Here is a 23376-nt window from a genome sequence, read left to right on the forward strand (position 1 = left end):
GGCACTGCTGAGGATACTCTCAATAGTCCCTCTGTAGAAGGTTGTCAGGATGGGGGAGGGGAGGTGGGCCTTCCGCAGGAAATAGTCTTTGCTGGGCTTTCTTAGTGATGTGTGTGGTGTTTGTAGTCCATGATAGGATGTCTGTGGATGCCCAGAAACTTGGTGCTCTGGACATTCTCGACTGGGAGGTCATTAATAATTAGTGGCATGTGTTTGCCTGGAGGTCGCCTGAAATCAATGATTAGTTCCTTTGCTTTGTCCACATTGAGGGACAGGTTGTTTTCAACACACTAGCTGCTGAGCTGTGACACCTCCTCTCTGTACAAAGCGTCAGTGTTCTCAGTAATCAACCCCACCAATGCTGTGTCATCAGCAAATTTGATGATGTACTTTGAGCTGTGTGTGGCTACACAGTCATGGGTTAGGAGTGTGAACAGCAGAGGACTGAGCATGCAGCCTTGGGGAGCTCCTGTGTTCAAACTAAAATCACTCAGCCATGAAAGAAACATGTTACTAGTCACAGTCATGATCTCTGTGAATGAATCTCTGCACATGAAAATATGGAATCTGTAGGATTTATATCACTGGAAGCTTTGCACTTTGTGTCATGATTGAGCAGGCTGTGGTTGCTCACAGACAAACAGCCCACACAGAGAGACAAAGAGTGTTTGCATTCAAATTTTGATGCCTTTGAAATCTTTCTGCCTTCATCAGCAAGAAGAATGAGGTCAGGGCCCCATTATACATGTGCTGCTGTAACCTTTTCAGCCCTAATAAATACCAACAATATCAAACACACCTGCACTTACACACCATCACAGTACAGTCAGATATTTTCTTTATTCAAAACTAAAAGTGCAGCAAATAAACTTCAGAGTGTGACACATGCTGGGAGAGTTCCAGGTAAAAGACTCACCTGGCAGGTTTTCTTCAACAGACTGAGTTTCCTCATCAAAGCACTGGAGTGTATCAACCTGCACAAGTTTACGTCTTTAAAAACGTGTCATTCATGTTAGATCTTTGTCATTTCTTATATGTCACATGAGCACTTCCATCATCAGTCTGTCATCAGTGTGAGACAGCGATCACTGATCATTGTGGATTAATTATCATCTCAGGTTTGATCTTTCTAACAGTAACAACATTAATGCAGCCTTCACACTAAAACCTTTATACTGTGTGCCCCTGAAGCGATTGCTGATCAAATAAAATTATTTACATGAAGCTTCAGATACATAACACGGTGATCAATGAGCCTGTCACATTATGTGATGTTATTATCAGTCCCAATAAAAGAGAAATACCTGTTTGTTATAATCTCAGAATCCAGCTGAGTTTGAACTTGCTTTAAGACAGTAAAACTGGACTAAAAGCAGGTTAAAGTGAGGACCCTCTGGCGCAGGTGCACAAGTCACAGGGGTAAATCCCTGAAGGTGACACGTTCTGCTGTTTAAGAATCTTATTGCAAAACAAGTGACTGTTTTGTGGTATTAGTGTCTTAAAACAATTTACACATTAATGACGGGAAGTTCGTCTCTTTTCAGAGAGCTGGCTCTTTCGGCTTCCAAACGGTTCCTCAGATTGTAGTTAAAAAAAGGTGTAAAATGAATTACTTTTCCTCACCATTCCTGCATGTAGCCTCTATGTAAAGTGCAACTTCCTCTTGCTCTTTCTGGTCTCTGAGCAAACTTTGGAGGTGACGCTCTCTCTGTGTTTGATCTGTGTGGACTCACTGTGTAGTGTGTCTCTGCCCCCACCCTGTTGCTCCATGTAGACACACAGATTCTGCCACACATCTTAACCAATCACATGCTACTTCCATAAAAAAAAAAAAAGAAAGAAACAAATGAAAAGAAAAAAGAAATGATTCACTATCAGGAGCCAGCTCCCGTCGTTCACTTTCATTATCCGGCTCTTAGAGCCTGATCTTTCGTGACCGACCCATCACTATTACACATTGCTATGGCTTGTTTGGATCCAAATAATACTGCAGCTGTGTGGGCTGAAACAGCCATTCTGTTTGCGTAAAGTGAAGTCCGGATTGCGCAATGGAGCTGGATGAAAACTTGTTTCATTCAGGAGCTGAAGCCAACTTACCGGAGTGTCCGGTTTAACGAAAACCAGAGCCCACAGAGAACGGCACACTGCTGCTTTTAGTTTCATTTGCTGGTGGATTTTATCACCTGCTGGACTCCAGCAAGCTCAGATAATTCCACACAAACACTAGAAAAAATGTCTGATTCAGTGTAAAGCTCATGAAAACAGAAAGGACAGTCTGCATCATTTTGTTGCTGGTCGGGGTCTTTATCTACGGTAAGGCTTTTTACATAATAATGAATTTAACTGCATTTCTGTTTGATTGATAGGCTATTAGAAAGACCAGGAAATGTCTTCTACTTAAGTAAAGGATGTCTGTGCTCTATTGTATTTTATTTAATTAGAGGTTTTGGATGCTAATAGACACTATATAAAATGATATTTCCAGGCACAAAATAGCTTTCAGTTGATGTATATAACTATTTTATATAAAAAATAAATACATAAAGGCACACTCAGTACTCACACAACCTTGTGCAAAAAGCTTGAACTTGAGTGAATGAGTATCGCAGGTCTACAGATAAATATAGTTTAGCTAATAAGCTCTTCCTGTGAATATTATTTTTTGGTGTTGATGCTGGTTTGAGCCACTTTGCTCAGAAGCAGAGCTTATCTGGTGGCCAAAAAACAAAAAAAAAACTCCAACGTAGAAGCAGCAAGCCAAGGGGATCCAAGAATACCCATCCCAGCTTACCGGCTCTCATCGAGGGGAACTCCAGACTGGAACAGAGTTCTGTCCTACTCCTGGTTACAGAGCCCAGGCCATGTGTTGAGGTGAGCCTGCCTATATCTAGCCTGCATCTCAAAACCTTACGCACTAGCTCAGACTTCTTCTCCACGGAGAGGTGAAATTCCATGTCCCAATAGCCAGTCGTGATAGCCAGGGATCAGTCCGTCAGGGCCGCCGCCCTTGGCCACACACATTGCACCTAACCCTTATGACACCTCCTGGGCCTAATGGAAGGGGTGCCCATGTCTCCTCTTTGAGCAATGGGCCAATGCCCAGTCCCAGTCCCTCAAACCTCTAACGGACTGAAAAGCTATTCAGGGTGCAGGGCCAGATTTCACAGTGTGAAAGTGCCCGACGGCCAACAGTCCTTGATGACATTATTTTAAAGAATAAAAGATGCATATAAATATTGTTATTTAATACTTTCATTTCCATGCAGCAAACAAACATGAAGAAGCCAAAGGTAGAGCATAAAAGCTCTGAATTTACAGCTGAAATTTATAACATACAGAAACTGTAAAATACTGCTCTGTAATTATGATAACAGAGCAACAGCTAAGCTACTGACAGGAATATATAAAAGTCCCCTTGTCATAAAGGGATTTCAGCTTCTACCAGTGAAAGGAAAGCTCTTTCTTAATAACTGATATCATTCATGAGACATATTTCTGACAGATTGTAGGCCAAAAAGTCATTTACACCAGTTTAAATACACCAAATATTCTTTGGCAAATTCCAAAAATCACTTTTTGGCACCACACCGGTAAAATGGTGTGATAGAGAGATGCTGGGCTCAGCTGTCACACTGAAGCTCAGTTTGCTCCAGCTGCAGGCGTAGCTGCAGGTAAAATCAAGCATCATTAGGATCAAACAGCAACATGTCCTTTTCAATAGCAGCAAAATCGCAAAAATGGTCCTTGAACTCACCAGCGATAACTGCTCCACACGGCTTTGTTTATACACTCGTACTGACAACCATGAACTCCCACAGAGCTGGAAGTGTGTGGTGCAGGGTGCCGTTTGTGACAAGTGTCTCTGGAAAAGCTTTGTTTGCACCAAGGTCTGAGGGGTGGGGGGGTGGGGTGGGGTGGGGGGGTGTCCCCTTGGTGCCAAAGCGAAGTCGTATGAAAGGAGTGCTGTATGTACACAGAAGGGCATCTGTGGAGGATTTCAGCTTTCTGGTCCATCTCAAAAAAGTCTTCAAACGTTGCCAAAGTCACTGCAAAAAGTAGCTTAATTACTCACAAGTCCCATTTAAGAAAAAAAAAATTCTAGGGGCTCTGAAAAGTCCCTAAATTGGCAACAATGTGTGTCACCTATGACACCTACCCAAGGTGCACAGCATCACATGGCATGGGCTGTAACGCTTTTTGAGGTTTTGAAGCAGTTGGCAAACATCTGTTACACAACACTGCCTCCATGAGTTGAAAAGAGGAATTGCTTGTGATGGTGGGCCAAAAATGAAGCATGTATGGACAAGGTGTGCAGGCCACATAAAATCTGAGCTTGGGCCGTGTTTGGCCTGCAGGCCATACTTTTTGGTCACCCCGGTGTAGAGTATGCATAAGTATTTGGACAGTTACACAGTTTTTGTAGTTTTGCCTCTGTATACCAGTGGATTTATTAATTTTTTTATGTACTTTGCAGTCAATGACTGCCTTAAATCTACGACCCATGGACATAAGCATGCTGAAGATATGATTCCTGTTGAGTCGGTTAACAAGTCCAGGGAGGGGACTGAAGAGTTTACAATTCATGCAAAGGGACAATTTTATAAACCCACATCAAACACAAATTTTACTTATTACTGTTATTTTTATAGTCGTAGGTTAAGCAGTAGTACTCTAGCATTCTGTGGTAATACATGATTATGCCACCAAATGTCTTACATTCGACCTTGTATTTTGAATTTTCCATCCATTTTCTGTTTCTTTGAGAAACAGAAATTATAACTTCAGAAGCAGATTTTATTCATTAAAAAATACTTTAGATATTTCTTTTGAAGGTTACCACCAACTAAACCATCAGTAGAAGAGTGGAAAACTATTTGCCAGATCAAACGGAAACACACAGCATACATGTTCGAGGTAGCTTCTGGTTTCTGTACAAATGTGTCTTTAAAAGGTGAAATGAATTATTCTATGCAGGTATTCACAGATGAGTTTTATCAAAGCATGTCACATCATTTCATCTATTTCCACACACTTGAGTATCGCATGAGTTGATCATGAATTGTGCAGCTTCTACAATAATGTTATGTTTGTGCTGCTGTCACTACTGAGACCAGGATAAACAAGAGAAAGTAATCATAGCTGCATTCATTCAGAGACACATGGACACACAGTAGATACAGGAAATCTGGAACTGTGGGAGAGTTAAAATATGTGTAGAACTAGTTCCAGTGTGGGGAGAAAATCTGAATCAATTATTAGAAGAAGTTAAACTAATGTTAAATTTTACTAAATGATGAAACAAAGAAAGGACTGGAACATTAAATACGGACAAATGAGAAATTCTGACACCAAATTCTGAAATGATTCCATATTTATTTACAGAAGTACAAACAAATATCATGTGGCTGCATGATATTTAGTTATTGCAGCCATTTTTTGAAACATTCCATTACAACACAATGTTTTCACTACAACACAATCATGTTCACACAATCAAGAAAAATAATAATGCTGTAAAGCACATGTTGGAATTTTAAACACATTTAACTCATGGGTGAGATGACTAAACCTTTACTGTGTAATGAAACAGTTCACTTCTTAAATCTGCTGTATTTGCTAATTTAAATCAAATTCTTCTAAATATGCAAAGACTAAAATGACAAAACTTTAAGAAACTTAACTCAATCTTAGTAAATGTAACAGCACAGTAAGCACGTCACAAAATCTCCTCAATTCAGCTGAGTCTCCTTTCGGTGATCTGTAAGGAAGGAAAGAAATGATCAATATTTTAAAGAGTAAGCAGAACCAGATGTTACAAAATCACATCATACGAGATTCCACTCAAATAATTCATCGTCGTTCAATCTCAGGAAGTCAAAACTGCCACTAGGTGGTGACAGAGGCATGATTCATGTGACAACATACTTTCTACTATGCTCCTGACCCCACTGTTTTTTTAACATATACAAAGTGTACACAGTATAAAGTCTCATACTTTCCCACTTGATGGTAGAACGCTGATGTCTCTGATAAGTTAAACGTGGATCTGACAGACCAGCTTGCACGCCGCATCCTCCTGATTCTGCGGAAACAAACCGAATTACCAGCCTCTGGTTAGATTTGCTCGTCTTTGTAACACAGCTGAAAGTAAAACATTAAATTCACTTCAGGGAACCCTAAAAGGAAAGGACAGTTTATCCTTGCAATCAAGAATGTGCACAAGTTGGCTGAAAAGTGAGTCATTTTATCATCATCGGGTAATGGTGTGTTTACTCTGATTGAAAGTCTCCTTTCATTCACAAATAGCTGATGATGAAATCTTCTTTCTCTCTTTTCTTAACCTAGCATGTTTTTTTAATTAGCTGGTTAAACTGGAGCTATCGTGGAAAAATGCACAATCCAGAAGGGGCTTTGCCAGGGTTTGCATCCTCGTACAGACAGACTTGCTAATTACAAGTCATCTACTTCTCATTTAGGGCTGAGGAAAATCAGGACAACTGAAGCCAACACAGTATCTCAGCTTCTGGCATGTTCACTATAGAGCAGGCTGAAGCTGCTTGCTGGCAAGCAGGAAGTCTTGACCTGCTACACCAGAAGCCTTTAAAAACTGAATGCTGTCCCCAGAGGCTACATAACCAAAAATCCAGAGGGTTCCCAGATCGCTGAAATACACATGTGAAGAAGTTTCAAAATGCACTCTCACCTGTTCAAAGCAATAGAAACACTTAAACCTCCCGTGATGTTTGGTATAAACACAACAGTGAGCAAATGACAATGCAATACTACAGAATAAAATAGAACAGCATAGAATAGAATAGAATAGAATAGAATAGAATAAACAAGAAAAAAGGAAAAACAGAAGTCACCATTTTGAAGAAACTGTGGAGTGTTCTTGCCCATGAAAGTAGAGTGTAACATGTGAGGTGAGAGTTCATCTCTATCTGGAAACGAAACAAATGGAAATAAAGAAGGCCATTAATCATTCACATCACAGTGACTGATAAAGATGTGACAGTAGAGGAGCATGTTAAGAGTTAAATTATCATCTAGCAGTTAACAGGTCAATTTTGGTGTGTTCTCAGAATGCTGTTTAGGTATAAATATAACACGTAGCAGCTGCAGAGGACCGCAGACTCACACGTCTTACCTTTTCCTGTCTGTGGGTTTGTGGCGCTGTCTGCTTCAAGACAGAAGCTCAAATTATCAGCAGCAGTTTCAGTGCCTAAAAGAAGATGAAGATGACATAAATGCCAAGAACAACAGCTATGAAGTATTTCTTGTAACAGCTAGAAAATAATGTGCTCTTATAACTACTCATAATTTACACTTTATCCTGCTCTGGGCTGTTACTGTGCAGGCTACAGTGATATCAGAGATGTGCACAGTAAGTCAGTCCAGAGTTAAGAGGAGTGTGAGGAGGCCCTCATTACAAATAGTATTTAAATGGTGTTTCTTTGTTTGTTTGTTTGTTTGTGTGTGTGTGTGTGTGTGTGTGTGTGTGTGTGTGTGTGTGTGTGTGTGTGTGTGTGTGTGTGTGTGTGTGTGTGTGTGTGTGGAGAGAGAGATTGCGAGAATAGGGAATTACCTCTGTTTTTCCTCGGCTTTTTTGGGACAGCGTCTTGGTACTTGTTTGATTCATTCATCTTTATCACTGATACCACTGAGACATAAAGGATAGAGTCATTATCAACCTGTAGTGTATTTTCTATTTGTTTCAAATATAACATTTTATACCAAGTTGCTTTTTCCAGTAAAGAAGTCCTAACACCAGAAGCTGCAGAGCCAACACAGTAGCGACAGCCGCCCACAGCAGGATGTAGTAAAGGTGTGACAGAGGAAATTCTCTGTGAGATCCTGGAAGAACAGAAATACAGAAAGAGAAGATCTTCAGAGTTGGAACATTTAGTTCACAGGTCTGATAAAGATTGTGAATTTAATGAGTGTTGTGTCACCACCTATCTCTGGAGTAAAAACTTTACTTTCAGTCACAGGAGGATCAGGATTCTTCAGGGTCACAGGAACACCTGCATGTGACAGAAAAAAAATTGTAACTCTATTAATATATGAATAGTCATGTGTTAGATCTATACCATAGCTATATTGTAACCACAAGCCCTTCTGAAACCCACATTGTAACTTACAGCATAACCTAACATGTGGCTCTTATCGTGTTGACTCATCAACAATGACTGTGATTGGCCTGTTCAGTACTGTCTATACCTGATATACATTTCTGACGACTTCTTCTGCCACAGATTTTTTCTTTGTGGACTGGAAGAAAGCAGAAAAACTTAAAACAGAGACCCTCCCACTGACTGCTGTTTTGTAGGCTCTGCATGGATTCAGTGCAGAACTTTAAACCAGGCTTTAAAGTGCAGAAACCTCTCAGAGTTGAGACAGCAGAGACCACTGCTGAAAACTAACATGGATGCTGAATTTGGAACAACTATTTGGCTGTTCAGTGACTGGACATTTACACATAGAGCAAAAACAACACAGATGTTACTTACCTCCCCCTGTGCTGGATTTCAGTCGAATAACCATCCAGCTCTCTGGTGATTCTCCAACTCCGTGTAATTTGCATTTGTAGAGACCTTCATGAGACTTGGAAACCTTTTGGATCTTCAGCTTCCCATCATAGCTGCTGCCCACGAGGACGTTATCTTTATAGAACTCTGCTGTCAAATTGGAGGAAGCCGTCTTGCTTTTACAGTGCAGACTCATGGCGTCTCCCTCCACTGCAGAATAGACAGAACTCTCCAGGATTACAGAACCAGCTGAAAATGTGAAGAAATGTAGATATTTCATTGGATGTGCAGGAACTCGATTAGATAACGTTCCCCATTTCAGATTATTAACGCTAATAGCAACATACTTGAGACATTGATGTTGACAGTGTTGCTTCTCTCTGCTCCACTCTCACACCAGTATTCTCCAGTGTCTGATGCAAAAGCATAGTCTATGCTGCAGGTCTTCACAGTGCCATTGGAACATCTATTAACAATTCCCCTGGTATTCCTCACTTTCCATCCAGCTGAATCATTTAACCCTTCACAGGTAAAAGAGACTGACTGATATTCAAAGAGCTGCAGTCTGGATGGAATGATTTGAAAAGATGAATCTGAGAAAGAAACACATGTAATGAAATATTAATTTAGTTCCCAGCCATCCAAAAATAATGTTTTATAGTCCCAACAGAAATCGTGAGTTTAATTCAAGGTCAGTGGTGAGAAATAAGGTAGGAGTTAGTTGGAATGGTTGGAAAAATGATCTGAATGTTACTTACGAGACACACTTTTCTGCACATGTGCAATCAGCAGCATCAACCCTGCAGAAGCAGACAGTTCTGTTTCCATACCAATATGTATCATTTAAATTTTATTTGATCTATAATCAGTATAAAGATACTTTAACACATTTTTTCATGAAAGATCAGCACTTTGCGTGTCTATTATAAACTATCTGATATCATCATGCAACAGTTCATCATTTGCACAAATGCATGTCACATTATGAGTCCTGTAAAATGTTTAAATGATAAAATTATGCAATATTTCATTACACTTTGCAGTACAGTTATTTGCATAAGTACCAAATAGATAAAATACAGTAAGATAAACAGCTAACGTTTTCTTTGAATGAAGACTTTATGGTAAAAAATAAAGTAAGTAAACACTACTACTATCACTGACTACTGCATAAAAAAGCAAACAAAGAAACAACAAATTAGATTGTATATGTAAGTAAATGAGACCAGAGACAAATGCTGTACTCACAGAGTCTGCTGCAGAAAGATGTGACCTCCATGCTGCCTTGCTCACTGTGAGAATCAAGCAGCCTTGAAGCTAAATATGTAGCTGAGGCCGTCCTCTTCCTGTGCAGATCACTTCTGGTGTTGAGCAGACTTTAGCAAAACTGCTATGAAAGCTGCTGTAAGTGATTCACAATGACAAATATGGAACAAGGATATCTTAGAAACATCTGTCATAGGATTTATGGATGATCCCTTATTTAAACTGTTATAAATATATTTCAATAAATTTGAAAAGGAGCTTCATGTGGTGACATCAGCATTGTTAAGATATGACACAAAGGCACTCACAGATACAACATAACACAGCATGATTTTGTGTGTGTGTGTGTCTACCTGCACTCTGTCCCCTTATTTCTTCTGAATAGCCTATAGAAAACTTATAGAGATAAGATACTGAACCTCAAGCTGCTCTCCGATGTGTTCAGTGGAGTGTGAATGTGCATGAATGTTAGCTAGAAAGCACTTAGGTGGAGAAAAATAAGTGCTTGTATAAATGAGAATGAATGAGGCGTGTTGTATAAAGAAATTTGAGCAGAGAGGAACATGATAAATAAAAACTAGTCCATTTACTATTTAAAAACTGGAGAGACCATCACTGATAATAAAGCAGAGAAAATGAGAGAGGGAGGGAAACAGGACCCAGGAGTGTAGCTTTACATAAGCTTGAGTAGTAGAGTATGGCAGCAACATCACAGGTCCCCCTGCTGAGTAGTAAATATGTTACAGGTTACAGTACAGTAATGCAGTTGCTGTGTTACTGCTTCACTGGTGCCTGGCTGTAGCATTTTATAATCATGTTGATAAGTTACCCGGCAACAGGATCAAAGTACAGCCTCTTATTTACAGCACCAGTCAAAAGTTTGCACACACTCACACATTCATTTATATCTGTAAGTGTGTCCAAACCTTTGACTGGCACTGTGCATGTAGCCCATTTTCAAAGGTCCATCCATCCATCCATTCACTTCCGCTTATCCTGGTCAGGGTCGCGGGGGGGCTGGAGCCTATCCCAGCTGTCATAGAGCGAGAGGCAGGGTACACCCTGAACAGGTCGCCAGCCTGTCACAGGGCCATTTTCAAAGGTGTTAGGAGTAAATAAACAGAAATGACATAAATCAAACACACGCTCACATACAATATTCTTATGATAATAATTCAACTTTTAACTGGCTTGAAAATTATGGTGAGATTTCTCAAGGTGACACTCGATTTATCCAGTTAGGAAAAGAACGTGTTCTTGAGCTGTGTCCCTAAAAACAGTTGAGACCAGCGTACAGGCGTGGCTCCCCTCTTTTACAGCTCTGTATTACAGGCTGTGCAGAGCAGAATCTAATGGAACATTAGATAAGACGGAGCGCGCGGGCGCAGGTCAGGTTATTGATTTAAGGACCTGGCAAACGTGCTGACAGTTTGTAACGTGTTGATTTAAAACCAAGCCGACCGTAAGATGTGCTCGACTTTTGGTGCAATAATTTCATTTCTATTGTACCACAACATGTCTTTTAATTGTAGTGTATTTGAATTTTCCCGCAGCGTAAGATGTCTCAGTGCAAGGACCCACGATCCTGTAAATCTCAACTCAGGGGATGGAGCACGATGATTTTCCACACCGTCATCATTCTTCAACTCACGCACATCAATGGAGGTAATGTGTCCACAAAATCAATGACAAAGGCCAATATGATAGAAATATTTTTGATATGCACAATTGGGATACACATAATGTAGATGCAAGAGTAAAAAGTAAGATGGAGATTGTGCAACAGGGAAGTGAAAATTTAATTAATAAATAATATGTACACTGTAAATCTAAGAAACACCTGCAAGAATGTATGATACAGAAATGCATGCGTGGACGTTTTATAGAGAAGGCAGCGAGGCAACGAGGCAGTGAGGTTGAATCGGTCTGAGGGAGAAGGAGCTCTGCTGTCTCTGCAGTGTGGAGTGGAGAGTGTGACGTGGGTTTGTTCAGTTTGTTCAGTCCCTCGCTGATCCAAACCCCTTCAGATTTTGGTCAATCCAGTGCAAAAGACTAGTTCAAGATGATGATATCAGCAGTTACAGTTTAACCACAATTGGCATTGTTTAAATAAGCAGGTCTGTGCACTACTAATAATAAAAGTGAAAGTGTTCCTATTGTTTAGTCAGTTAATTTTATTGCATGTGGACTTTAGGAGGTCCCTAAGACAGCAGCTCATCTTAATAAAGACTGGATCATACTTTAATCAAAGAGGGAAGAGTGACAGTTTATCATTAACTTTGTTTTTCAAAGAACTGTTAATAATTACAAAAAAATGAAGTGCTGTTTTCTTTATGAAATATGATTGTGAATTGGATTACAGAATTTATTTTGGGTGAGACAATAGGCTGTTTGGCATGACACTGAAAAATCAAAACTACACATTATTTGCTCAGTCCTCTCCATCCCTTTTGGGACAAAAGGCCGCTCACTTCCTGCAGTTTCCATAACAAGGTGTTGTTTTTATGGAGTAGGGTTGTTAGCCCTTCGTCCAACCTCCAACCTTTAGGATCAGGTACTGAGTTTTGTCTGGTCTCTACCCCGAGACCTGCTTGGCTTGGTTAAACCTGCCAGGAGCTTAAGCTCCCATCAATATAACTCTCAAGGCTCACTGAGTCACACAAGCTTCCTTACAAGGACAAGGCATCAGAGATCAAATATTGTGCTGACTTCTATGATCTTCTTCTATGATAAAGCATCACCTGGGAGCTTTACATTTCACTCCAATCAAAATCCAGCATCAGTTGGATTTGGCATAGTTACTAAAGTACCAGTCAAGGCTTTGGACACACTCACCCATTCATATTAATAGTGAGTGTGTCCAAACTTTTGACTGGTACTGTATGTCAGGTCCAAATGATCAGTAGCATGTGTATGTGTGTGATTCCTGACTTTACATTTGGTGCCTATCCAGTGAGTTAAGTACTCACTAGGAAACATGCAAAGTTTATGACCAAAAAAGAAAAACTCCAAGTCCAAAAAAACTCCAAGTCCAGGAATTAAAGGTAGGTTTGCAAAGACAATAAAAGGCCTTTATTGTCATGAACTGTTGTGTCAGGCAGGTTGGGGACACCAAAGCTGGACTCCAGACAGAACTTAACTCAACTTTAGCTTTTATTACTAAAACTCTAGTCAGGCAGAACTGGATGGAGTCAGCAGCATAAGCTAGGGAACTCACTTTGACAGAGAGTGCACAGCAGGAGGAAAATCAGTGCGGACATCGTGACACTGGATGAAATGATGGGACAGGCAGCAGGTGGGAAGCAGGTGCAGTGAATCGCAAAATACCAGGAAGCAGAACTAAACACAGGAAAATATGACCAGGACTGACAAAGTAAAACTGGAAACAAACAGGTACAGGGACAAAGACTGAGAGTCATGACATTTATTGTACTTCGTTAATGAAATCAAATATACACCAACATGTAAACTGTGGTGAGTTAAGCTGTAAGTGCTCGGTTGGTGTCTTTGTATCTTTACACTGTGCACTAGTCAGTTTGTGTTGGTGTAGATTTAATGTCTTAAGCAGACTAAGATAAAGGCCTTTCACTACTTTTCTTTTCACTCACTGTTTAGTTATTTTTAGACAGCAAACCCATTAAGGTTGAGGCAATGAAATCACTCTGTTACACAAAATTCCTCATATTTTAAAGATAAGATAAGATAAGATAAGATAGTGTTTATTTGTCACATGCACAGTTATACACAGTACAATGCACAGTGAAATGTATTTTGTACCTGCAACCATATATACACACACATATAAATAAGAAGAATAAAAAAAAAAAAAAAAAGTAATTCACACTATACACTATACTCTATATACTATACACTATACATACTTTTATAAATTATAATATTTACATTGTGCAATAATGGTCCAGTTAGGGCTCAGAGTTGAGCAGACGGATGGCTTGTGGGTAAAAACTCTTCTTCAACCTTTCAGTCTTAGCCCTCAGGCAGCGGTAACGCCGGCCTGATGGGAGCAGGGAGAAGAGAGAGTGTCCGGGGTGGCTGGGCTGTTTTAGGATCTTCATGGCCCTCAGCCTGCACTGCTTGGTGTAAATGTCCTGCAGGTTGGGGAGGGTGGTTCTGATGGTCCGTTCAGCTGAACGAACCACCCTTTTTAGGGCCATGAAGTCCTGCTTGGTGCAGTTTCCCATCCAGGTGGTGATGCTCCCACGCATGATGCTCTCGATGGTGCAGATGTAAAAGTTCCTGAGCACCTTGAGTGGGAGCTTGAAGTCTCTCAGCCGCCTGAGGAGGTAGAGACGCTGTCTGGCCTTCTTCACAGTGATGTTTATGTGATGAGTCCAGGACAGGTCCTGTGAGATGGTCACTCCCAGGTATTTGAAGGTGTCCACTCTTTCCACCTCAGCACCACTGATGACAAGTGGATGGTAGTCCCTCTGCTGCTTCCTGCTGAAGTCCACGATCAGTTCCTTCGTTTTGCTGACGTTGAGCAGGAGGTGGTTCTCCTGGCACCAGTTCTCCAGGCGGGAGACCTCTCTCCTGTAGGCTGTCTCCTCATTGTGAGAGATTAGTCCCACAACAGCAGTGTCGTCAGCAAACTTGATGATGACGTTGGACTCTGATGTGGCCTCGCAGTCATGGGTGTACAGTGAGTGCAGCAGAGGGCTGAGCACACAGCCTTGGGGGGATCCAGTGTTGAGGGTGAGGGAGGATGAGGTGAGGTGACCCACTCGTACCACCTGTGGTCTGCTGGTCAGGAAGCTGTGAACCCACCTGCACAGGGATGGGCCCAGGCCCAGGTCCAGCAGCTTAGAGACCAGCCTGGAGGGAACTATGGTGTTGAATGCTGAGCTGTAATCTACAAACAGCACTCTCACATAGTTCCCCTTACCAGTGTCTATGTGTGAAAGGGTCTTGTGGAGGAGGAAGGATATGGCGTCGTCTGTGGATCTGTCTGGCCGGTATGCAAACTGTAGTGGGTTGAGGGTGGTGGGCAGTGAGGAGGTGATGAATGTCTTGATGAGTCTCTCAAAACACTTCATCACCACAGAGGTGAGTGCTATGGGCCTGAAGTCATTGGGGCTGCTGGGGTGTGGTTTCTTTGGGACAGGGACTATGATGGACTTTTTAAAGCAGGTGGGAATCACACACAGTTTCAGTGAGAGGTTGAATATCAGTGTAAACACAGGTGCCAGCTGGTCAGCGCAGGTCTTAAGGACACGTCCACTAATACCGTCTGGTCCAGCCGCTTTCCTGGTGTTTACACGTCTAAACGCCCTCCTCACGTCGCGCTCCGTCACAGTGAGTGTCTCCGCCCCTCCGGCCGGGAGCGCAGCGGGCTGTCGGCTTCCCGACTCAAAGCGCGCAAAGAAGATGTTGAGTTCATCAGCCAGAGAAGCGTCGGCACTCACCGGGTGTGTGTGTGGTGCTTTGTAGTCCGTGATGGTGCGTAGTCCCTGCCACAGTCCCCTGGAGTCAGACTGTTGTAGTTTCTGTTCCAGTCTGCGGCCGTAGCGATGTTTAGCCTCTTTCACCGCTCTGCGGACGTTGTATGATGCAACCTTGTAGTCCTCCATGTTCCCAGAGGCGAGGCCGGAGTTGTAGGCAACGGTGCGGGACCTCAGGGCGTCGCGGACAGATTTATCCACCCACGGCTTCTGGTTGGGAAAAGTCCTGATGGTCCTCCTAAGTGAAGTGTATTCAACAACTTTCCCAATAAATCCCACAACAGTTTCCGTAAACTCCTCGATATCTCCGCCCGCGCTGCTGCGAAACATGTCCCAGTCGGTTGAATCCAACGCACCCTGCAGAGCGGCCTCTGTTTGATCAGACCACCGTGTCACTTCTCTCACAGCAGGGGGTTCCTGCCTGAGCCGTTGTTTGTATTTCGGCATGAGAAGTACAGAGGTGTGGTCAGACTTCCCGAAAGGCGGAAGAGGCTTTGCTTTGTAGCCATCTTTGAATGCAGAGTAGCAGTGGTCTAGGGTCCTCTCTCCTCTGGTGGGGCAGTCGATGTGTTGAATCAACTCCGGTATCACCTTTTTCAAGTTTGCACTGTTAAAGTCCCCGGCTACGATGAGAGCCGCATCACGCTGGTTAGCCTGATAGGTGGAAATAGCCTCATGTAGCTCGGATAGTGCAGTGTTTGTGTCCGCCTGAGGTGGAATATAGACGGCGCTGAAGATGACCGAAGTGAACTCGCGGGGCAGGTAGTGGGGACGGCATTTCAGGGTTAGGAGCTCCAGGTTAGGTGAACATGATTGTTTCAGAAGGACAACATTCCTACTGTCACACCAGTTGTTATTAATCATTAGGCACACACCTCCTCCTCTTGATTTTCCAGACTCACTCGTTCTGTCCGTGCGATGAACACTGAAGAACTCCGACGGCTGTACGGCGTGGTCCGGTATGAGGGGAGTCAGCCATGTCTCCGTGAGACAGATGATGTTGCAGTCCCTTATGTCCCTCTGAAACTGTATCCTGGCCCTGAGTTCGTCCAGCTTGTTATCCAGTGACTGGACATTAGCCAACAGGATGCTCGGCAGTGGCGTTTGGTGCGCTCTACGCCTCAGCCTCTCTCTTACGCCGGCTCTTTTCCCTCGGGGCCTTGTCCGTGACCTGGTCCGTCCTTTGTTTGAGCTGGCCCACTGGAAACGCAGTATGTCCTGAGGCCAAGTCGAGTCGGGAGAAAAAGGTGTCAGAATACAGCCAGAGTGCTGTATTCTGATATTAAAAAGAGTCTGTCTGTCATACGTGATATGACACAGAGCAGGCGGAATTATAAAGTCCAAAATTAGAGCTAAACCTAATATATACAAACAAAGCGTAGGAGCAGGTACGACGGCTGCTGACCTCACCGGCGCCACTTTCTCAGTTGGCTGGATGACGTGGCCCCTCAGAGGATTCACATAAGCACAGATAGTACAATAGTAAGATTTGTTTTTCTTTCTATGCTATGTTATTATTTCTCAAAAACAAATCCAAAAAGCAGTGGGCTAATATGGAGTAATCATTGGCGTAATAGATACTGTATCAGTGATGATCTTATAGAAGCCATTTGTGTTTTAAAGTCAGTTTGAAGTCCATCATTCTACAGTGCAAAAAGCATTATTTGAGGTATAAAAATGATAAACATTCAAAGAGCATTATGTCCAAGAAAATTCACTCCAACACTCTACAGGCCTCAGTTAGCATGTTAAACACTCAGGTTCATGAGACTGAACAAGTTGCCAAGTTTAGACTTATTATACAATAAAATTACTATAAAACTGTGTTAAAAAAAAACATGTTTCCATTTTAAAGTTAACACGATTTTTTATTTTCTAATAAAAGAAAAGTTATTTCTTCCTCAGGTGAATCTCCAGCAAACAGTCAGCATCGAATGCTGGCAGTAATTGGTCACACTCAAAGCATCACCTTGCCATGCAGCATACATCCTGCCACTGATGTTGTGGACGAGATGGTGGAGTGGTCGAGATCTGACCTCAATCCCAGATTTGTGCATGTGAGACGGTCCGGTGAAGATCACATGTTTGACCAAAACCCCTCCTACAAGGAGAGAACGTCGATGTCTGTCAATGGACTGAAAATGGGAGATGCATCACTGAAACTCACCAAAGTGAGACTGTCAGATGAAGGAACATACAGGTGCTTCGTTCCCGGACTGAAAACAGATTTTAGTGTTGAACTTGTTGTTGGTAAGTGGACAAGCTGTATACTGCTGCTACAGTTTGATTATTGATTATTATTTTTTCATCAGTTTCTGTTACAATTTGATGTTTTATCAGAAGCTGATATTCAGATAACCAAAGTCAGTCCTGGAGTGCTGGAATGTAAATCAGAAGGCTGGTATCCAGAGCCTGAGGTGCTTTGGCTGGAGAGTGAGCGAAAGCTCCTCTCTGCAGGATCTAAAGAGACATTCAGAGGTCCTGACGACCTCTGTACCCTCAGCAGCAGACTGACTCTGGAAAAGGGACACAGCAACAACTTCACCTGTAGGATCCAACAGAATAACCTGCAAAGAGAGGCGACGATCTATGTTCCAGGTTAAGTTCCAGTATTTATTATTGTTGGATCCATATTTTAGCTACAAATAGCCTTTGTCAAGTTATTACTAATTATTAATCATATGTCATGTGCTTTATCATTTCAGGTGATTTCTTTGTGAAGTCATCTTCCTCAACTAGATCTGTCATTGGTTTGATTGCTGGCATCATGTTTGTTAGTGCTGTATTGTTTCTGGTGTGGAAATGGAGAAAAAACAAAATGGGTGAGAATCTAAACTGTTTTCAGAGCAACACAATGAATGTCCTGGTCCCAGTGTACTGAATTTTCTTTGTTCAGTGGAAGTGATATTCCATTTTAAATATCATTATAACATCTCTTTAAGTTTAGTTAACACTAATGATCGCATGATTGATGACTCTGGTGATATGTTTTATACATCACATCTAAAACCCTCGGTCATCAACATTCAGTACATGTGAGAGATCAGACAGGATTCACAAATGTTGTCTGGTCTTCTTTGTGACACAAAAGGGACAAAATTTGCAGTAATTTGTTTTTGTCCAAAAAACAAAACTGATAGTTCAGGTTCAACTGGTGCTGCTACCATTGAATGCTTACACATACTATCATATGCCACTTATGGAATGCCGTTTAGGAAATATTATATATATATATTAAAATGAGAGTCTGAATATATTGAATGAAACTTGAATATATTGAATGAAAGTCTGAATATATTGAATGAAAGTCTGAATATATTGAATGAACTCTGAATATATTGAATGAACTCTGAATATATAGAATGAACTCTGAATATATTGAATGAAAGTCTGAATATATTGAATGAACTCTGAATATATAGAATGAAAGTCTGAATATATTGAATGAACTCTGAATATATTGAATGAAAGTCTGAATATATTGAATGAAAGCTGTGGTCACGGAAGCGCCATCTAGTGTTTTCGTTACGTAAAGCAAATAATGTCGCTACAAGAAGCGGCACTATGAGTCAATCTGCAGTTCATCTTCACTGTTTCATCGTGGAAGACCAAATGCAGCGAACCTCTCAGGTCAGACAGCTCCTGCATGCAAGCTAACATTACGCAGAACATGCACAGGCACCCTCCACAACAACAGGCGCCGTCTACAATCTGAGATGTGGACGTGGAAGGCATGTTCTGCTTATTGCTAGCTTGATATGCAGGAGCTGTCTGACCTGAGAGATTCACTGAATAAAACTCTTCATCAGTAGTATGATTAGGAACACTGCTGCTAGCATTATGTTGGCCAGTTCATGCATTTGCCAGGGTGTTAATTAGCTACTCATTATTTGGGATTTCTGCCACTAAATTCCCTGCAGATTGACTCGTAGTGCCATTTCTTGTAGCGACATAATGTGCTTTACGTAACGAAAACACTAGATGGCGCAAGAGCTTCCGTGACGTCAGTTTTCATTCAATATATTCAGACTTTCATTCAATATATTCAGACTTTCATTCAATATATTCAGAGTTCATTGTATATATTCAGACTTTCATTCAAAATATTCAGAGTTCATTGTATATATTCAGAGTTCATTCCATATATTCACGTTTCATTCTATATATTCAGATTCTCATTTTAATATATATATATATATATATATATTATATTTCCTAAATGGCATTCCATAGCCACTATATATATATATATATATATATATAAAACCTATTTATAACAAAACCTATTTATATCTGACTTATAGAGTCAAGGAAATCAATTTCCATATTATAACTACTGCCATCTGTATCTGCACATAGAGAACAAAAAGAGCTCAAAGGATGGAGAATCACAGTGCTCTTCAAGTAAAGATCCAGAAACAAAACCTTTGATGAAGAACACAGAAGAATGCAAAGGAGGGAGTGAGGCAGTGATGAATCAAGAAAAGGTGGATGTAAACGACCCTGCACATACCAGTAAGCAACACGGATTGTCATGTGAAAATAAGCACAGTGAAAGACAACAAAATAATGACCAAGCAGAAAGAGACACTACAAATGAAATGTGCAGCGATGAAAAGACCAAATTAGTTGATAAAAGACCACCTCTGGGAAAACTAGAAACACATCCAGAACCAGGTAATGGTAATACGGAAAAGCTAAATCAGTGTCAGACAAATCTGACAAATCCTGTCACAGCAGATACACCTGAGGGAAATTTAAGTGAACCCAATTCTTCAAAAGGAGAAGAGACAGAGGAAGAACAGGACAACGGACAGGATTCAGAGCAGCCTGATAATAATGAGGAGAAGGAGTCAGTAAATACTTCAGCAACAGATGAGGGTCCAGATGGTGGAGATCAACAAGAAGAAAATTCAACTGAATCAAAAGATGCAATAAGTGGTCTGCAAGATCAGAATAATGATGGCAATGGAGAGATAACACAAACTGGAGAAAATAAAACAACAAATTCAACTGACGAAAGCACGACTCACAATGATCATGCAGTGGGAGGAGAGATAAAGAACGGACAAGATGCCACAGAGAAAAGTAGCAAGCCACAACCTGATACTCAACCTTCACATCCAGAGGAAAATGGAACAAACCAAGTGCCTCCTACTAGTAGGACAGAGCAGCCTAATATTAAGGCAAAGGAGTCAGTAAATACTTCAGCAACAGATGAGGGTCCAGATGGTGGAGATCAACAAGAAGGAAATTCAACTGAATCAAAAGATCCAATAAGTGGTCTAGAAGATCAGAATAATGATGGCAATGGAGAGATAACACAAACTGGAGAAAATAAAACAACAGATTCAACTGACGAAAGCACGACTCAGAATGATCATGCAGTGGGAGGAGAGATAAAGAATGGACAAGATGCCACAGAGAAAAGTAGCAAGCCACAACCTGATACTCAACCTTCACATCCAGAGGAAAATGGAACAAACCAAGTGCCTCCTACTAGTAGGACAGAGCAGCCTAATATTAAGGAAAAGGAGTCAGTAAATACTTCAGCAACAGATGAGGGTCCAGATGGTGGAGATCAACAAGAAGGAAATTCAACTGAATCAAAAGATCCAATAAGTGGTCTAGAAGATCAGAATAATGATGACAATTTAGAGAGAAAACAAACTGGAGAAAATAAAACAACAGATTCAACAGACGAAAGCACGAGTCAGGATGATCATGCAGTGGGAGGAGAGTCACAGAACGGGCAGGATGCCACAGAGAAAAGTAGCAAGCCACAACCTGATACTCAACCTTCACATCCAGAAGAAAATGGAACAAACCAAGTGCCTCCTACTAGGACAGAGCAGCCTAATATTAAGGAAAAGGAGTCAGGAACTACTTCAGCAACAGATGACAGTTCAGTGAATGGAGATCAACAACAACAAACAATTAAATCACAAAATGCAACAAGTGATCAAGAAGCTCAGAATAATGACACCAATGGAGAGCAAACAGAAGCAACAACTGTAGCTGAAACAGCAGATTCACCTGGCAGACATGTAAGTCCTACAGAGGGAGAAGAGGCAAAAAAAGGGCAGGAGGAAGACAGCAAGCCAAAACCTGGTGTTCAGCCAACAGATCCAGATGGAACAAACCAAAAGTCTTCTGGTAATACAGAGCAGCCTGAGAGTTCAGTGAGTGGAGCTCAACAATAAGGACATTCAACTGAATCTAGAAGATCAGAATAATGATGGAAATGGAGAGAAAACAGAAACTGCAAATAATAAAATGTCAGATTCAACTCACAAAGGCATGAGTCAAAATGATCAGGCAGAGGGAGAAGACACCAAGAAAGGGCAGGATGACAGAAAAAGGTAGCAAGAGAAACTCTGATACTCTGCCTTCACATTCAGAAGGAAGTAGAACAAACCTAGAGAAGCCTGGCAATAATGTCAAATATCACCCTAATAATATTCTGGCAGGAAATGCTACAATGGTGGATCACGGTAGAGGACAACAACACAAACATTCTAGTGTGTAGGCTGAGGGCTGATTGCCTGACAAGGCAGGTGAAGGGAGCAACAGCGGAGTTCAATGGGAATGAGAGAATTCCAAAAGACAATGAAAATTTAAAAAATACAGCAGACTGTGGATGAGGTGGACTTTTCGTGATCTTAACCCTCAGTTTCAGTTTGGTTCTTTGAATGTTGTTCAGATGTTGTTCTTCTCTGTAGCTGCCACAGACCAACAACAACGCAAGCCCACAGATATGTTTTTATCACTCACTGTCATGGTCCTGGGTCTGTGGCCTTTTTTTCTTAGTTAATGATCTTTTGTAGTTATTTTGTCTTCATTATCACCATGTCATTTTGTTACATTGTTTCATGTGTTCCCCTCATATATTCTTATGTTCCCAGTTGCTTTAGTTCTCCCTGTGTTTTATCCCATTGTGTTCTCCTCTGTGTGGACTTTCCTGTGTCTCTTTGACTTAGTGTGTCTGTCTCTCCCTGTGTGTTTGTATCATGTTTGGGTTCTTCCTGTTTTATTTTGACAGTCTGCTACATTACAGTCCTGTATGTTGTGTTCAGTTGTATTTAGTTTGTCTTAGTGTCATTAGTGCACCTGTTCTGCCTCAGCTGTCTCCACTAATCACCCTCCTGTGTTTTTATTGTCTCAGTCTTCCCCTTGTCTCTTGTCAGAGCCTTGTTGTCGGAGTGGCTGTGTTGTGTCTGTGTGCTGTAGATCTCCTTCCCAGTTTAGGTTTTCTTCAGTTCAGTTATCTTCTTTGGTTCATGTATTTGTTCAGCTACAATAAAGACTCATTTTTGTTTTGTTCTTCTCTGCCTGCCCCTGCATCCTGCATTTGGATCCTCACATCAACAGACGCCACACTGTCAGCTCTAATTTGGACACTACCTTAACAGACACTGTTCAGGTAGCTGTGCAGTCCATAGCTCCCGATGATGTGCCAGCGTACTGCACTACAAGCACAAAATCATGTTGAGCCCAAACAGAAGTTTTGTTTTTTTTTTTAACCAATTTCTACCAATTTTATGTAAGAGTGCTCTCTTTTTATGTTTAATTCTTTGCTGAATCTGGATTAAGTTTATAAATCTAAGGATTCCTATAAATCCTTCAGTCTTTATTGCTCTGTTAGATGTTGAGAATTTTATACTAAGCATTGAATAAGTCTGCTTATAAGATAATGGTCTTTGGTATAGGCCAAAAAGACTTCCAATTAGGGTGCAATTGCAAATATGCAATAATAAATTGGCTGCTTCCGGAGTCTAAGTGGATTTCAGACTATGAACCATCAGGTTCTATTTTTTATTTTATTTTTTTGCCTTTATTAGATAGTGGCAGAACCTTCACTCTTTCTTTCTTTTTCTTTTTTTTTTCTTTTAATGCTGCAGATGAATTATGTCGGGGACTGCAGCAAAAAGTGAAAAACTGCAGTCATCGGCCTGATCCAGCCATGACCAAACATTTTGGCAGTGGCACAAATTTTTTGTTTCATTTTGCCAGTTAAGTTCTCATTTTGGTTATTTTGTACATATTCCTATGATATAGTGAAAAAACAATGACAAACATTTAACAAGTTTCAAAACTTGTATTGAAAAGTAACACAGCCAAAA

The 23376-nt window shown here is 41.1% G+C and overlaps 2 protein-coding genes across 4 annotated transcripts; one reads left to right on the forward strand and one right to left on the reverse strand.

The window, feature by feature from the left end:
- The first annotated feature begins 2173 nt into the window (after positions 1 to 2173).
- Positions 2174 to 22542, forward strand: LOC115797476 (uncharacterized protein DDB_G0290685-like). Of its 3 annotated transcripts, XM_030754057.1 has the most exons (7): positions 2174 to 2313; positions 2698 to 2871; positions 11348 to 11459; positions 17159 to 17503; positions 17594 to 17851; positions 17959 to 18075; positions 19613 to 22542. In XM_030754057.1, exons 3-7 carry the CDS (start codon positions 11354 to 11356, stop codon positions 21454 to 21456), a joined length of 2670 nt encoding a protein of 889 aa, XP_030609917.1. In that variant the 5' UTR covers positions 2174 to 2313; positions 2698 to 2871; positions 11348 to 11353; the 3' UTR covers positions 21457 to 22542. The 3 variants fall into 3 exon arrangements, with proteins under 3 accessions (XP_030609917.1, XP_030609916.1, XP_030609919.1); XM_030754056.1 differs by lacking the exon at positions 2698 to 2871 and having other exon boundaries at positions 2182 to 2313; XM_030754059.1 differs by lacking the exon at positions 2698 to 2871 and having other exon boundaries at positions 2182 to 2313; positions 17597 to 17851.
- On the reverse strand, positions 5730 to 9800 carry LOC115796656 (low affinity immunoglobulin gamma Fc region receptor II-b-like). Its single transcript, XM_030753017.1, has 11 exons — positions 9777 to 9800; positions 9287 to 9328; positions 8876 to 9121; positions 8511 to 8777; positions 7980 to 8024; positions 7735 to 7854; positions 7586 to 7660; positions 7148 to 7222; positions 6867 to 6941; positions 5996 to 6082; positions 5730 to 5758 (listed from the first exon to the last, which is right to left on the reverse strand). The coding sequence occupies exons 2-11, from the start codon at positions 9321 to 9323 to the stop codon at positions 5730 to 5732; spliced, it is 1056 nt and encodes a 351-aa protein (XP_030608877.1). The 5' UTR covers positions 9324 to 9328; positions 9777 to 9800.
- Positions 22543 to 23376: the final 834 nt, after the last annotated feature.

This window comes from Archocentrus centrarchus, chromosome 18, assembly GCF_007364275.1.
Source record: "Archocentrus centrarchus isolate MPI-CPG fArcCen1 chromosome 18, fArcCen1, whole genome shotgun sequence".
Lineage (NCBI taxonomy): Eukaryota > Metazoa > Chordata > Actinopteri > Cichliformes > Cichlidae > Archocentrus > Archocentrus centrarchus.

Bases quoted from the DNA above. Each gene is read 5' to 3' on its own strand.
- LOC115796656 (XM_030753017.1), bottom strand. From the start codon at position 9,323: ATGCTGCTGATTGCACATGTGCAGAAAAGTGTGTCTC. The intron at 7,661-7,734 runs GTATAAAATGTT...TTTATGTCTCAG, and splicing joins TTACTGGAAAAAGCAACTTG to TGGTATCAGTGATAAAGATG. The intron at 6,083-6,866 runs GTGACTTCTGTT...TTGTTTCCGCAG, and splicing joins TCCACAGTTTCTTCAAAATG to AATCAGGAGGATGCGGCGTG.
- LOC115797476 (XM_030754057.1), top strand. From the start codon at position 11,354: ATGTCTCAGTGCAAGGACCCACGATCCTGTAAATCTCAACTCAGGGGA. The intron at 11,460-17,158 runs GTAATGTGTCCA...TTTCTTCCTCAG, and splicing joins ACTCACGCACATCAATGGAG to GTGAATCTCCAGCAAACAGT. The intron at 17,852-17,958 runs GTTAAGTTCCAG...TTATCATTTCAG, and splicing joins GGCGACGATCTATGTTCCAG to GTGATTTCTTTGTGAAGTCA.